The following is a 15,438-nucleotide window of genomic DNA, read 5'->3' as shown; positions in this document are numbered from 1 at the left end:
CTCCAGCAATGAAGGCTGAGATGCAAAGAGGCGCGTAGAAAACACAGAGGAAGAAGGTGGTGTCTGGAAGGTGACAGAGACATGAATGTCAATGGTGGAGTGGGGGGACCAGAGGGGCAGGACCTAGGGAAGGGCACCAGGTGGGCAGTGGGGGAGGAGTCATCTCAAGACCCACGGTTATAGTGACAAGGCTACCAATGGGCACACAGAATCACCATTAAAAAAAAAAAAGCATTAAGCCAGGCAAGGTGGCGCACGCCTTTAACCCCAGCACTCAGGAGGCAGAGGCAGGCAGATCTCTGTGAGTTTGAGGCCAGCCTGGTCTACAGAGTGAGTTCCAGGACAGCCAGGGCTGTGACACAGAGAAACCCTGACTCAAAAGCAAAACCAAACAAAAAGCATTCCGTTTCCACCCGGCTCCAAACAGCTCAGTGGAGGTCAGGCTGGGTTTCAGCCCCTCCCTTACCCTCTTTAATAGCGGGGCATCTGTGCAGTATGTAACACCCTTACTGCCTTGGTTCCCTGAAAGGAGCTGTGTCCCACAGAGGTGGAGCTGGGATGGGTGTAGGGATGGGAGTAGGAGGCGCTCACCTGAAGGAGAGATTTCAGCAGCATGATCTGGGTCAGCCGGTTCCTATTCTCCCTGCAGGCCAGAGATGAACACTATCAGCAGGATGGCAATAGGGTTCCCCCACCACCACCACCACCACACACACACCACCTTCCTCATCAGTTCTGCCACCGATGAGTTTTCTCACCAGGAAGCTTATCTTGTTGGGTTACCCAGGAAGCCAAACCAGGGAACCCAGGATTCCCCTGAAGTGTTGAGGGAGCCTGAGAAATTGCCGTGGGACCTACAGCCCCCACTGCTGAGGGGTTTTTGAGTCAAGAGAAGACCCACAGAAGTAAGGTGGGTAACCAGGAACCAGAGAGTCTAGGCTGGGAGGAAGGCAGCGGACTAACCCTGTCCTTCCGGTCTCCACCGGGTGGTGCAGGGATGGTATCGGGACTTTGCTCATGATAAAGAGGATCACCTCCGAGCGCTGATAGGTGGGCAGCGTGCTGGCAAAAGAGCCTGTGAGGGAGAGAACAGAGCATTAGACGTCCCCCAGGCTCAGTATATTAGTTGAATGGGTAGAGAGTGAAGCTCACTGATGCCCAGGAGCAGTGCAGGCCCAGAGAGATCGGCCCAGGCAGACTGCTGTGAAATCGCCTCCTGGGGAAGGGAGTGTGGAGGATCCCAGAGGACTCTTCTAGATCCCACTTCTTCCCTTGTTACTGAGGCCGTGGTCACAGTCAGGGCTCCTTCACTGGAGGACAGAGCCTGGGGAGCAGGGCAGCTCTCTGGTTTCATTGCTCCTGCCCTGAATCTCCAGCAATGAGTCATGGCATAGATAGAGAGACCTCTGAGAGGGAGGAGTCCACGGTAATTGTGGTTTTATATTTCTCCACATCCAGGGCACAGATAGTCTCCATAGCTTTCTTCCTTTCCTCTTTGCTTCCTTAATCCCCACCTCCCCTCCAATGGCCCACCGTGGAAGCACTAGGCATGCCTCATGAGGACGGGGTCAACAGGAATTTGACCTTTGCAGGAAGGTCTGGTGGAGAAATCCAGGGCCAGCCAGGCATGTGTATCATACATAGGCTGCCTCCATTTCCCCCAATATCCCTAAATAACATAATAGCGCTAGACAGTCATACAGCAGACGCTACAGTAGAGGTGTGGTCCTCTTCCTCTTACAAGGAGCATCTCTAGTCTAGGTTCCACTCCACTCTCCCAAGACCCCTTCCTTTCCTAAGTTCCTTTCCGAGGCCCCAGACTAACTCCCCCCCCTAGAATTCTTCCCCCTCTCCAAGCTTGGCCAGGGTCCCTCCTTTCAGCACCGCCATATCTTGTACCACCGGCCCTGCTCGACTCAGGCCGGAGCCCTAGTGCCCTGGCAACCTCTTCCCAGACTCTCATTCCGCGCCAAGTCTCACCGGGCCCGGCCCCCTCTTAAGTCCCTCCCCCAGAGCCCCGCCCTTCTCCCAGCCTCACCGGGTCCCTCCCCCAGAGTCCGGCCCCTTTCCTCCCCCCACCATCTCCTCTGCCCGGGGCTGCCTTGGTTCCTAAGCTCCGCTCCCTTAGCTCCGCCTCCAGATCGTTGCCCGTCCCTCCTCTGAGCCCGCCCCCGAGCCTCCGTGGCCCCTCCCAGCCCCGCCCCACCCCCTTCCCTACCGATGGTCTTGATGACCGCCTCCTGGAACATGCGCTCCTCGTGCTCCTTGATGATCTTGGTGCCCAGGCTCACGGCGCCGTCGTAGCTCCCGGTTAGCGCGTAGTCGATGCTGAGCCGCAGCTGCCGCAGCAACGTGTTGAACATCTCCAGCACCGTGGGCCCTGGGCGCCGGGAGGGAGGGGACCCGCGAGTCGGGACGGGCATCCCTCCTGCTCTCCCTTAAACCCAAGCCCGCTCCGCCAGTCGGTCCTAAACCCAACGCCTGCTCCTCCCCCCGTGCCCCTCGCCTTCTGCTCCGGACCCCCTTACCGACGGAGCCGGTGGCGGCGATAACCGCAGCTTCCGATAGGACCTCCACGATGCCGGCGCGCACGGTCGCCGCGCTGCGGCTGTTGGCGTCCAGGTGGCTCAGGAGCTGCTGGATAACCAGGTGGGAGTGCTGCGGCTGCGGGGGAAGGAAGACGTGATGGTCCCCAAATATCCACTCCAAAGGCAGCCTTCTGCGGGGACCCAGAGGCCGAGGGTGAACCAAAATGACACCCCACGGCCCGTGGACACTGAGGTGGCACCCAGACCGCGCACTCTTTTCTGTCTTGCGGCACTCCCCAACCCCCATCCCGGTCCACAAACACCGAGCCAAATCCCGGGAAATCTGTGTTTGCACATCCCCCCCCCCCATTCCTTTTACTTCAAAAGGGGCCAGAAATACATTTCAAAATACTGTCTTTCATTTCTCCTCGTCCCTAGGTCTCACTGGCAAGGACCCTGAGAAGCCCCATGGCTCAGCTCCCTGCTGCACAAAGTGTGGCTGGGGGCCCAGTGCCAATTCACGATCTGACTAATAGATAACACCGCTTGCTGCTGAGATGAGGGCGGGCCAGAAGGAAAGGAAGCCGGTAGTAGCCGGGAATGCTCAGCAAACCGGGGCGTGCAGGCTGCTTGTCTTTTTTGCGCAATTTAGTTTGTCTCTAGGAATTCGTTTTCGTTTTATTTCATAAAAATGCAGGCCTCGGATGTACTAAACGTTAAACTGGCCTCCCTTCACAGCCGGGTGATAACAGCAAGGTCTGCGGCAGCTAGGGTCTCTGGGGGACGTCAGAGGACCCGTGGTTTTCTACTTAGCGCACTGTCCCGCACCCGGAAGTGCCCTGGGGGCGGGGTACGGGAGGGGGATTGATGAGATGGAGATGGGGATACGGAGGTGTGGGTGGATGGATGGGTGGGTGGGGACAAGCTGCATCAGGGAAGCTACCATACCTGAATTGAGTACATGACGATTTTGAAGCAACGGGTGGCGAACACCTTGGGTTCCCAAAGAGAATGGTTGTCCAGGTGGCTATGAGGGGGAAAACACGAGGGTGAAGGCCAGTGACACCTCCTGAGAGCCCCCTGGCAGTTCTCAACCACGGAAGGGCTTACAGTATAGGGTCCATAGCTTGACGCAAGGAAGGAATGAAGAAGCTGGCCCCTTCGTTCAGTTTGGGGTACCCTCCTGTTAATCACCACAAACTGCGGGTGGCCACTTGTGGTAGCCTCGTTATGTGATACAGGGTATGCAGACACCAAATGAAGGGTTGACCTCACCACAGCATCACAGCTGTGCCATCTCCTTTTCCTCTCACATTGGCAGAGGGGACCAGGGGCAGTTGGCAGGGAGATCCGGGGGACCTGGCTGGACCAGTCATCTGGCAGCGGAACATTTCCAGGGTGGGGCGGGACACTCAACTCACATGAGAACAGGCTTGATGGCGTTTTTGATATTGCCGAAGGCTGCCCGGCCCAGTAGCTCCCGCAGGCACCTCTCAGCCAGCTCGGCTGGGTTCTCCTTTTCCTTCTCTGGTGCTTGGAGGGGCGAGGGAGACCGGCTGTGGAGAAGGACAAGCAGGAATTTGAGATAAGCTACACCAGGTCATAGCAGAGTCATGGCTGTCAGCAATTCGACAGGGTAAGGGAGCTGGGGGTAGAAGATTGGGGGAGACAATAGAATTATTTTCATGTCGGAGGCCTGCAGACCTCGAGGGTCTAAGGGTTGGGGGAGGGGGACCGAAAAGAGGAAAGACAGACAGGATGAAAGAGGGAGACGAAAGGAAAGGAACAGTGATTGGCTAGGGCGTGACCTAATGAAACGCAAATCAGAGTGTACCTTCTCTGAACAGAACTCCCCTTCTAAGAGACCACAGCCCCAGATTGGTGAGCTGTTATATCAGAAACAGCCACCAGGGGGCACACTTCCCTCTGCTGGTTTAACAGCCCAGACCCAAAGAAGTGCATTTTTACTAAGCATCTCAGCACAAAGCCAAGGTGGGGGACAGACAGCAAAGGGAACCTTTCCGTCCATTCCACTCTACAGGGGAAAGTAACGGTCAGGGAGCGGAATGAGTCTGATGCTTTTGGGGGGGCTCTGAGATTAGAATCCAGTATCTGCAATTTGAGTGGCCATGGCTGGTCAAGCAGTCATGTTTTAAGGTCTAAAGTAGCATCATGAAGGGAGACAGGAAGGTCCCAGGGAGTCTTTAGCATTTGGAACCATGGGAGGCATTTAAACCTCCTTAGCTTGCTGCTTCCGGAGGGGCACAAGGGTGACCTGTCGCTTGTGTCCTGACCAGCTTGCGCGTATACTCAGGGGGCACAGACTCACTGCTGCTCCTGCTTCCTTGTTTGAGAACTGAAGGGGCTCAGAGGCTGGCAGAAGCCATTTCCAAAAGCGTCCAAGGAGCCAGCCTCGTACTCATCGCAGAACAAGCCACAAAGCCAGGATTCCCGGCCTCGTAGCTGGGTTTTCCCCTTCCCGAAGCCCAAGCTTGGGCGTGTTCCCGCAGCCTGGATGAGCGTGGTGCTCAGAGAGGGGAGCCCCACCCCCCCACTCACCTCTCTGCCTCTTCCACGTGCTGCAGATTGAAGAGCAGCGACGGGACGATCTTGTCCATGTGCTGTGGGTCCCAGATGTTGGCCTGCAGCTCATCATTCACCGTCTTCCTCACGACCCCTTGCAGGCCTTTGATGCCCGACATTCGGATTCTGTAAGGAAAGAGACCAAGGCGTCTCCACACCCTGAGTATCTCTACAGCCAGGAGGGGAGCACAGTTCAAGATCTAGGGACGTAACCGCTCACAGAGGCTCCTCCGTCTGCTCCTCCTCATGGGCTTTGACCTGACTGGGATACATTAATGAGCAACACGACCCCTTGTCCTCCTGTAGCTTAGGAGCTCGTGGGGAGCGACAGGTAAGGGGTCAGAGACGTAAGAGGGGAGCGATGAAACTTGTTAAAGGGGAGGCAAACCACGTTGGGGGGGGGCGGGCAGAGCAGGATACAAAAGGAATGGGGTGAGTGTGGGGACAGCCAGGCAGATGTCACTGATGTGAGTAAAGCCATGGCAGAGGGGAAGCAGCGAGCTATGAGACCCACGGAAGAAGGCTTCCGACATGGCAGACTGTGCAAATGTCCTGGGGCAAGAGTGTCCTGTGTGTGTGTCCTAGGCGACATGGCAGAAGGAGAAGGAGTGGGTGGGAGGACCCGGAAGATGGAGTGAGGAAGAGCCAGCGTGAGGACTTGGACTGTACGGATGGGGGTAGACACTGGCAAGTAGGTTGTTTCTGCAAATGCACATTTTGTTAAAAATATTTTTTTATTTTATTTTTATGTACATTTGTATTTTTGCCATGGGTGTCGGGGTCCCCTGAAACTGGAGTTTCAGACAGGTGTGACCCGCCATGTGGGTGCTGGGAATGGAACTCAGGACCTCTGGAAGAAGAGTCAGCAGCGCTCTTAACCCCTGAGCCATCTCTCCAGCCCGCAAAATGCACATTTTTACCAGAGTGCGTGGAAGGTTTGTGTGTATGCATACAGGTGTGTTTTGTTCCTGGCCCTCAAGTTCAGCTCAGGGGACCACCATTATCTTAATATTTTGCCCTATTTTCTGGCCCCAGAGAGTTTTCCTTCAGAACCACCGGCCGGGAGCCCCATTCTGCTTCACACCCACCCATCCCTGGCAACGGCAGGCCAGAAGGAGAGTCAAGGAAGACAGACTGGTCAGCCCGCGCTGAAGCCCTTCAAGGCCCCTGGATGATTCCGCTGGGAGCCCCGTAGCCCCCCCCCCCCGCCCCCGCCCCCGCCCCCGCCCCCGCCCCCCGCTACTCACTTAGTCTTGATTTCCAAGTCATCATGACTTGAGTGGCACATCTCACTGAATCGGGACACAAAGAAGTCATAGCTCCGGTGATACGACGGGGTGTCCTCTTCAATGTTGGCGAACTTCACAAACTAACAGGGCAGAGGAAGAGAATTTGCATGCGAGGCCGGCGCTCCGCCCCTGGATTCTGTCTGAGTGTCCCCAAGCACCCTGCTGCCAAAAAAAAAAAAAGCACCACAGACCCAGGCACCTGGGCACCAGCTCCTGCCCATAACGGCGCACTTGGGAGATCTGAGTTCGAATGCTGCTCGGCTTTCGTATACACAAAAGGCTGGGAACCAGGACCTTTCCTGTTGAGGCAGGGCAGAGGAGGGAGGAGAAAGCAAATGATGGCTCCCCCTGCGCACTGCGGCACACACCCCTGGGGGATGAACGCACAGTGAATGAGGCACAATTCGGAGACTGAAGGAGAGCTGGGTCCACGCGTGGGGCACCTCCTTGACTGAATTCTGAGACAGGAGAGCAAATCCGAACATGTGACTTCCAAACTGTTGAGATTTTTTTGAGTGTTTAAGGTTTGCCATTTTGGTAGCCTCCCTCCCATCCCCCGTCCTCCCCGTCTCTCTGTGGGACAAGATCTCATGTAGCAGATGTTGGCTTTGAACTTGAGCCCCCTACCTTTACCTCCCAATGGTTGGGATTACAGCTGCTTGCCCCCATGCCTAGCTTTGGCTCTCATCTCCAGCAGCATTCTCAGCTGCTGGACTGTACTGCACTGTGCCTTTCCAACTCTAAACAGGAGATTCATTTCAATCACATCCCCCAGAGAGGCAAGCATTGCGTACAGAATAAACCGCTTGAAACTAATATAATTCGTTTTGCTTGATGTTACGTTAGTAGCCCCAAACAGCTCTAAAAGAAGATTAGATTAATGGGTTAGAGACAGCTTGATTGACAGAGTACTTATTTAGCATGCATAAGCCCCGAGCTCCACCCCCAGAATGGGATAAACTGAGTGGGGCAGCGCAGGTCTGTACTCCTGGCACTCAGGAGGTGGAGGCAGGAAGGTCAGAAGTTCACAGACATCCTCGGCTACATAGCAGTTTGAGGCTAGCTTGGGCTACATAAGACCCTGTCTCAAAAAGAGAGCTTAGATTGACAATACATTATATAATTTCTCAATTATTGGTTTAATACACACACACACATACACACTATCCTTTCTCAAGGTATCTAGTTGGTTTACTTTCATAGTATTTGATATTGATTGTTAATCTGTCTAGTTAACTACTTAAAACTTTACCCTAGATGCAAATGAGCAGCTTCCAGTAGTCTCATTAGTTATTATAGTTTTACATTTTTTATTCTTTGAGAATTTCACATATGCATACATTATTTTTTTTTTTTTTTTTTTTTTTTTTTTTTGGTTTTTCGAGACAGGGTTTCTCTGTGTAGCTTTGCGCCTTTCCTGGATCTCGCCCTGTAGACCAGGCTGGCCTCGAACTCACAAAGATCCGCCTGGCTCTGCCTCCCGAGTGCTGGGATTAAAGGCGTGCGCCACCACCGCCCGGCCTGCATACACTATTTTATCCTATTAACCCTGACTCCTTCCCTCAGTTCTTCCCGGATCCACCCTCCACGCCTCCCCTCCGAACTTCATGCCTGAATTATGCTGCTCATATACTCCTGGGTATGGGGCCATCTACAGGAGGATTGGATGGTCAACCTGCCAGGGCCCACACTCTTAAAAACGAAACCAAAAACTTGACTATCCCTCCCTCAGAAGCAACCACCTAACAATAGTTCATTCCTAGGGTTGGGCTCGTAGGCATCTCCTGCCTCCATGCTGGAGTATGGACTGGCTTGATCATGTACAGGTCTTGAATAGACAGCCACAGTTGCTGTGATTTGATGAACCCCATGGTCCTGTCATGCCCAGAATATGCTATTTTGCTCTGGTTCTCCCTAGCTACGGCTCTTACAATCTTCCTGTCCCCTGTTTTGAGATGCTTCCTGAGCCTTGGGGGAAGAGGGAATGATACAGACAACCCACTTGTGATTGTGTGCACCGAAGATCCTTATTCTCTACCGGGATCCAGTGTGAGTTTCCGCCTTAACCACCATCCACTACACAGAGCTGCTCCTCTGATGAGGACTGACAGCTGCACTAATTAATGGGTGGAGACGTAAACTTAGAGGGAGGTTTGATCCTATGTCCATTTAGCAAAACAGTCAGAGTAGGTCTGCCCCTGGGGACGGTGAGCTCCCTGGCCATAGGTTTTGAGCAGATCTACAGTATCGGACCTTGGTTTCTTCCCAATCAGAAGGCAGTGGGTTACTCCCACAGCGTATGTACCACTGTTGCACTTACGGGCATATCTTGTAGCTCAGTCCCAGAGAATGAGCTGCTTACCACATCATCCCCACTGGGATGAACAAAACCTGAAACCACACACAAAACAACCCCTCTCCTTTAAACACGTCATGACATTTTGTCACAATGACACAGAAGTGACTAACACAAACCGTAAATATGTAGCTGTTTTTCTGCTGACTGATAGTAGTTCAGCATCCAAAGTGGGTGAGGAGATCTATCTTCCTGAGCCACAGCTGAAATACATGCACATGTACATCTGAGAGAGAATGTCCTAGTATTAGGAACAAATAAAACTGGCATTGCTTGCATTATGGATGTGGTGATGTGGTGAGATAGAGTAGGATTGCATGTCATTCCAAGACAACTGATTCCACCCCAGTTCAGGAGTTCTGGAAACAAGGGTGAAGCAGGCCCTTGCTCTGAGTCCTTCCTACCCCCCCCCCCCCCCCCCCCCCCGCCTCCCCAGTTGTGCCTGTGGCCTTGGCTGAAGCATGGTTCCAGGGAAGTTCAATTTGGAGAAGGCTGCAAAGGATGCTCAGGTTCTTCAGCACTGACAGGATGTTCCCAAGTCACCTCCTCCACAACCCAAGGCCGCTGCCACCTCCTCCTCCTCTTCTCTGAGACAGGGTCTCTCATATGTAGCCCCGGCTGACCTGGAACGTATTATGTAGATCAAGCTGGCCTGCCTCTGTCTTTCAATGCTGGGATTAAGGAATGTACCACCATGCCCAGCCTCTGAGCCTTTTTTTTTTTTTCCTTTAAATGCTGGCTTGCCCTAAAGTCCAGAAGAGTAGACAGTGCTCTGCCTAGCATTGGTCCCATCTCATTCTTGCTTTTTTTCATGGAGCACAGGACAGGCTGTGTAACTTCTGAGTCTTTACTCCCTCGAGGCAGGCATAAGGAATATCTTAGCTACTTGGGACTCCCCTTGGCTTGGGCTATACACACACTCTCTTCAAGCTTCAGACAGTGGAAATAAATGACTCCCTCTAACATCCCCATGATAATGCCCCATTTTTATGGAGCTCGGGCCAATGGTCCCATTTGACCTAGACTGGTTTTGAGGACTGCAATAAAGCGGCCAAGCCCTCAAAGTCAACCTCTAGGGTGAATCCCCTTTTTACCATCTTGTGAATTATTGAGCATGCATAGGATTAAACTCAGATGTATTATGGTAAGGAACATGTACAAATGAGCAATGGCCTACCCAATCTAATCCTGTCAACCAAAATAGAGAAACACCCATACTGCACCTCCAAACTCCTCCACTTAAACTTAGTAAATGGACGCCCTAACATCCCTGGGCCCCAGCTCTCTTGCAGTGGATTCTAACCTATTCTACTGCTCTCCTTTAAATAGAATTTCTGGGCTACTCTGCAGTCTGTGTGGGCTTGTACTTTACTTCGTTCTCAAATAAGACACCAAGAACCTGGAAATACCCAGCCCAGACCCTAACGACTGGCAACACCCTTCTCTGTGAAGTGGATACAAGGCCCTACTTCATAAGGCAGTCACGAAGATGACTGAAGATACACTCAGAACAACCAGACCCGACCAGGAAATGACTCCACGGCCGTCATGGTGGTGTTTATACCCAGCTCCGTCAACTGTGGTGTAGGTTTGGATGCACCGTCACCTTTGCTATCTCCAAACCCTCGAGCCCAGAGCCTAGATAGGCAGCATGGACTGGAGTAGGCAACACCGAGATTCTGAGCTAGGAGCTGGGTGCAGTCACCCCGACCTGTCATCCCAACACTTGAGAAGTGAAAGAATGAAGGAACAGGACAAGTCCAAGGACAGTCAGTCCCCACCACAAAGTGAGTTGAGGCCATCCTTGGCTACATGGGAATCTCTGTCTCAAACACACACACAAACCCCAGAACACAACAAAAATTGATACCCAGAAGGCACAGAGAAATGGAAAGGAGAGGCAGCTGCTTCTCCAGTGACGTGGTACCCGAGGGTGAGTGTGAGCATGGAGCAAAGGGTGGGAACAAGGGGTTCCATGGACACAGCCAAGCTGCCTGGGTAGAGGTCACCTGATGCAGCAGGGCGGGGCAGAACCCAAGGGGATTCCAGGAGCCACAGCTACACACACCCCCCCCCCCCCCCCCCCCCCCCCCCCCCCCAGGAACTGGCTAAACCCTTGTTTTCCTCTCCTTACATGGATCACTTCCTGGGAAAGTGAATGAAGTCGAGAAGGGTGGGATAAGACTGTTTGAATGCAATGCATGTTATCACTTACTCTCAGGAACTTCAGCTTCCCCCGCCTCCATGAGATTCAGCTCTGCGGTCACAGGGAGTGACATTCACAGGGATGATATGGTGCATAGACGCATTCCACGCACTACTAGGAAAACACTCCACACGCCACTCAGAAAACAGTACTCCACCCAGGCCGCTGTGCATTGCCCTACCCCACTTGATCAGTAAACCAAACTTCAGGTAGACGCATCCTAACTGATGTTTGTTTGCTTTGGCTTAACTTACACCTTGCTCGGCTGCAAGCTTTCAAGTATTCAAAAGACACCAAGTAAGAGTCCCTGAGGCAGCCGGGTAGTGGTGGCGCAGGCGCACACCTTTGATCCCAGCACTCAGGAGATAGAGGCAGGTGGATCTCTGTGAGTTCGAAGCCAGCCTGGTCTACAGAGTGAGATCCAGGATAGCCAGATCTACACAACTCTACACAACACATTGAAACCCTGTCTCGGTGGGGAAAAAAGTCCTTGAGGAAGCTGTTCAGACACAGGAGTTTCCATCACAAACAGCCAGGTCGGCCATGTCATCTTTTATTTTTTTTCCAGAAGAGGTCTGGCTATATTGCCCAGGCTTACCTGGAACTCACAATCCTCCTGCTTCAGACTGTAAGTGCTGGGACTACAGGTATGAACCGCTACACCTGCCTTCAGTGCCTCTTCTAAAACGCCAGGTGTCCATGGAGCGGGAGGCGGGGCATAGGCAAAAGAGTGGTTGATGCCAGTGTGCTCTGAGAGACACGTGAAATGCTCTGTGCACTTGTACTCACACACTGTGCTGTTTCTGAGGACGCGTTATGCCTGTCTTGCTCTGCCTCCTCCCATGTTACATCCCTCTACTTCTCTTACGAGACGCACGGGACAGCATTTAGAACCGCTCCAGCCCCCGAGCCCAGATAACGCAGCTCGCTCTCCAGACTCTTGAGTTACTCACGGCTGTAGACGCCCCATTCCCTCATAAAATGACAGGTTCCAAGGCTCTGGACACAGACATCCCGAATGACACTATTTTCAGTCTGCTACCGACACTGTTATGTGATATTATATATATATATATATGTTGGTTTTTCAAGACAAGGTTTCTCTGTGTAGCTTTGTGCCTTTCCTGGAACTCGCTTTGGAGACCAGGCTGGCCTTGAACTCACAGAGATCTGCCTGGCTCTGCCTCCCGAGTGCTGGGATTAAAGGCGTGCGCCACCACCGCCCGGTGATATAATTTTCCATCAGTTAGTGAGTGTGGAAGGATACATACTTGCCCCATTACAAAGAAAAGGAAATCGAGGCCTTGGCAAGTGAATGGATGACTTTAGGTCAGCTCGCTTGTGACGGGTCCAACTGGGCCTACCCCGAGGAGTCTGGGCCAGGGACTCTACAGGCTCCGGATCCTTTGCACTAGAATGAACTTGTCCACAGCTATGGCATTGCTCAAGACTGACCACACGGATAGTTGGCCCACTTCTTCTAAAGGACGGAACTGGTGTGGCTTTGAGTCAGACCAACGGTTGGATGGGTGATCCCACCATGGTTCCATCTCTGGAAGCCAGTCCTCAACCCTAAAGTCCAGGACTGCCCGGGAGGCTCGGGCCACAAGACTCAGCTGTACCCCATCCCGTTCTCACTCCTGCAGGGCTCCAGCTGTGACAGGGGCTGGGGTGGTGTCCTTCACGCCAGTCCTGACCTCCCACACAGAGAGCACGTGCTCTCTTTCTAACGTGAAGGCTGGCAAAAGGGCTAGCTAAGACAGAGGCATCCTCTCCACACCGGGCTCTGCGAGCCGCATCCCTAAGACACTGTTTTGATAGTGTGGTAGAAGGCATTTCTTCTCAACCTGGAAGCCTGGTGGCTACAGGCATGGCAATCCAGTTACTCACATGACCTGGTCAGAGAGTGCCAGTCTGTGGTGTCCCTGTGGGGGGGCAGCTCTTAGCCCACTCCATGCTGCTCCTGAGTCCTCCAGGGGTTGATATGAGGAGCCAGAGAGGACATGCTAGGGGTCTTGACTCAGGTCTCTTATGGGGTGCCTCATGGGGGTTATGGCCAAGAGGCCATACTCACGTCTAAGAGGGCCTAAACCAGGCTGGGACATAGTTGGAACCTGTCTTTGCTAGCATTTCTATTGCTGTGAAGGGACACCATGACAACTCCTTTTGTTTGTTTGTTTGTTTGTTTGTTTGTTTTCAAGAAAGGGTTTCTCTGTTTAGCCCTGGCTGTCCTGGAACTTGCTCTGTAGACCATGCTGGTCTCAAACTTAGAGATCTACCTGCCTCTGCCTCTGCCTCCCAACTGCTGAATTAAAGATGTTTGCCACCACTGCCTGGAGGACCATGGCAACCCTTAATAAGGAAAACATTTAATTGGGACTGACTTATAGGTTCGAAGTCTAGTCCATTATTGTCATGGCGGGAAGCATGGTGGTGAGCTGGCGGACATGGTGCTGGATCAGGAGGCAGCAGGAAGAGAGAGTGACACTGGGCCTGGCTGAAGCTTCTGAAATCTCAAAGCCCCTCCCCCAGTGACACACTTCCTCCAACAAGGCCACACCCCCTAATAGTGTCACTCCCTAGGAGCCTACGGGGGCCATTTTCATTCAAACCACCACAGAACTTTATAGGGGGACTTTACCTCTTCCTCCTTCTCTCCTTCCTTCTTTGCTTACTTGCTGTGCTGGGGAACAAACGCTGCTCCTTCTGCACACAAACAAGCTCTCTATCAATGACCTGTAGCCCAGCCCTTTGTGGTTGGTTTTTTGTTTATTTGTTTGGCTTTAAAAAACAAAAGCAAAAACAAGGTCTTGCTTTGCAGCTCAAGATGGCTTGGAATGAATGACCTTCTTGCCTCTATCTCCTAAGTGCAAAGAAATACAAGCATGGTACCATTGTAACTGGTACCCCCTATTAGTATTTTGAGGATGGGTTTGGAGCCCAACTATACATTCAAATTCCAACTCCTCCAATTATCAGTAGGGTGACCTGCGGCAAGTTACTTACGCTTCCTTGGCCTCAACAGTCCCACCTATAAAATGGAGTTAATGAGTACTTGTCTTATAGGCACACTATGACCAGAGTGACCACTCACCCTGACTGTCACTTAAAAAAAAAAGATTTATTTTTATTCTTTATTTATGTGTTTACATGTGTCTGTGTGTGGTGATATGCACATGGGTGCAGGTGCCTGAGGAGGCCAGCAGAGGGCATCAGATCTTCTGGTGCTGAAGTTATAAGAGGTTGTGAGCAATCTAATGTGGGTCCTCCCGAAGAGCAATCAGTGCTCTTGACCACTGAGCCATCTTTCCAGCCTCAGACATTTTTTTAAAAAAAGATTTATTTATTTATTTATTTATTTATTTATTTATTTATTTATTATGCATACAATGTTCTGCCTGCATGTATGTCTGCAGGCCAGAAGAGGGCATCAGATCTCATTACAGATGGTTGTGAGCCACCATGTGGTTGCTGGGAATTGAACTCAGGACCTCTGAAAGAGCAGTCAGTGCTCTTAACCTCTGAGCCATCTCTCCAGCCCTCAGACATGGTTTTTATTAAAATACTAGTTACTTAATGTATGAAATCACCAGAGAATAAAGTCGAAATTTTGTTTCTTTTTCTTTTTTAAGACATAGCCATGATGAAGAAAGTCTCCATGACAACAAACTGACAATTCCAAACACACGACATTTCAAAGGCCAGGAGCACACTGCCAAGGGCCACCCTTTCAAGATCAAAGTTCCGGCTCTTTCCTTATAACAAAGGGCGCCAAGCTTGCTGGAGCAGATCACCAGTCCTCACAATGCCTCTCACAAATGTGTGGAAAGCCGAGGGTGATTAAGGGCTTGGGGTAACAAAGAGGGCGTCTACTCCAGATAGTGACCCTGCACCAACAGCTCTCCCCTGGCCTGAAAAGGGAATCCGAGCCTTGCTGGGCTCACTTGGTACCAACAAAGTGTCTCCAAGCAGAGTTAGCCCTTCCCCCTTCTACAGAAGGCGCTGAGTAAACTCTCTGTTGTCAAGAACAGGACAACAGAGAGTCTGCGGGCAGAGGCAGGATCTCACCTCTCTTGCAGCCTGGGAGCTGCTGGTCTTTTTCTGCCGTCCCTTCCTCTTTGCCTCAGCAAGACCATTCTAGCGCGTGACAGCAGGTCTTAGAACCATTGCTGTTTTGACTTTCACGGTGTCTGCTCCGGTCGCTTTACCTTTTTTTTTTTTTTTTTGGTTGTTGAGATAAGCTTCTCCCAAGACCCCCTGAGTCCTGAGACTACAGGTGCATCCTACCACATCTGATTTCTCTTTCCTTCTCCTGGCAGTGAAATCTTCTTACTAAGTTAAAGCGTGCTTCAGTGACTATACAATACACAGTTAAAAGGAGTTGGATGCTGGGTAAAGAAGAAAGAAACCGGAACCTCTCCTTCCTCTCCCTCCATCTTCCTTAGCTCCCACAAAGCTTCAGATCCCTGTGAAGAC

General features: G+C 52.0%; 1 protein-coding gene across 3 annotated transcripts in view; it reads right to left on the bottom strand.

Moving 5' to 3' along the window:
• Positions 1-15,438, bottom strand: part of Efr3b (EFR3 homolog B) — an 84,097-nt gene that overhangs the window by 19,412 nt on the left and 49,247 nt on the right. For all 3 annotated transcript variants that reach the window (XM_052746018.1, XM_052746016.1, XM_052746017.1), the window contains 8 exons: positions 6,359-6,480; positions 5,088-5,237; positions 3,950-4,084; positions 3,477-3,555; positions 2,529-2,664; positions 2,219-2,380; positions 964-1,075; positions 592-643 (listed from right to left, as the gene is read on the bottom strand). In XM_052746018.1, the coding sequence (XP_052601978.1) occupies positions 592-643; positions 964-1,075; positions 2,219-2,380; positions 2,529-2,664; positions 3,477-3,555; positions 3,950-4,084; positions 5,088-5,237; positions 6,359-6,480 (948 nt within the window). The remainder of the gene's footprint in view (positions 1-591; positions 644-963; positions 1,076-2,218; positions 2,381-2,528; positions 2,665-3,476; positions 3,556-3,949; positions 4,085-5,087; positions 5,238-6,358; positions 6,481-15,438) is intronic.

The sequence above is a fragment of the Peromyscus californicus genome, unplaced genomic scaffold (assembly GCF_007827085.1).
Source record: "Peromyscus californicus insignis strain IS unplaced genomic scaffold, ASM782708v3 Scaffold_1__1_contigs__length_55948999, whole genome shotgun sequence".
Taxonomy (NCBI): domain Eukaryota; kingdom Metazoa; phylum Chordata; class Mammalia; order Rodentia; family Cricetidae; genus Peromyscus; species Peromyscus californicus.
Note: the sequence above shows the minus strand (reverse complement) of the source record. Positions and strands in the feature narration are given on the sequence as shown.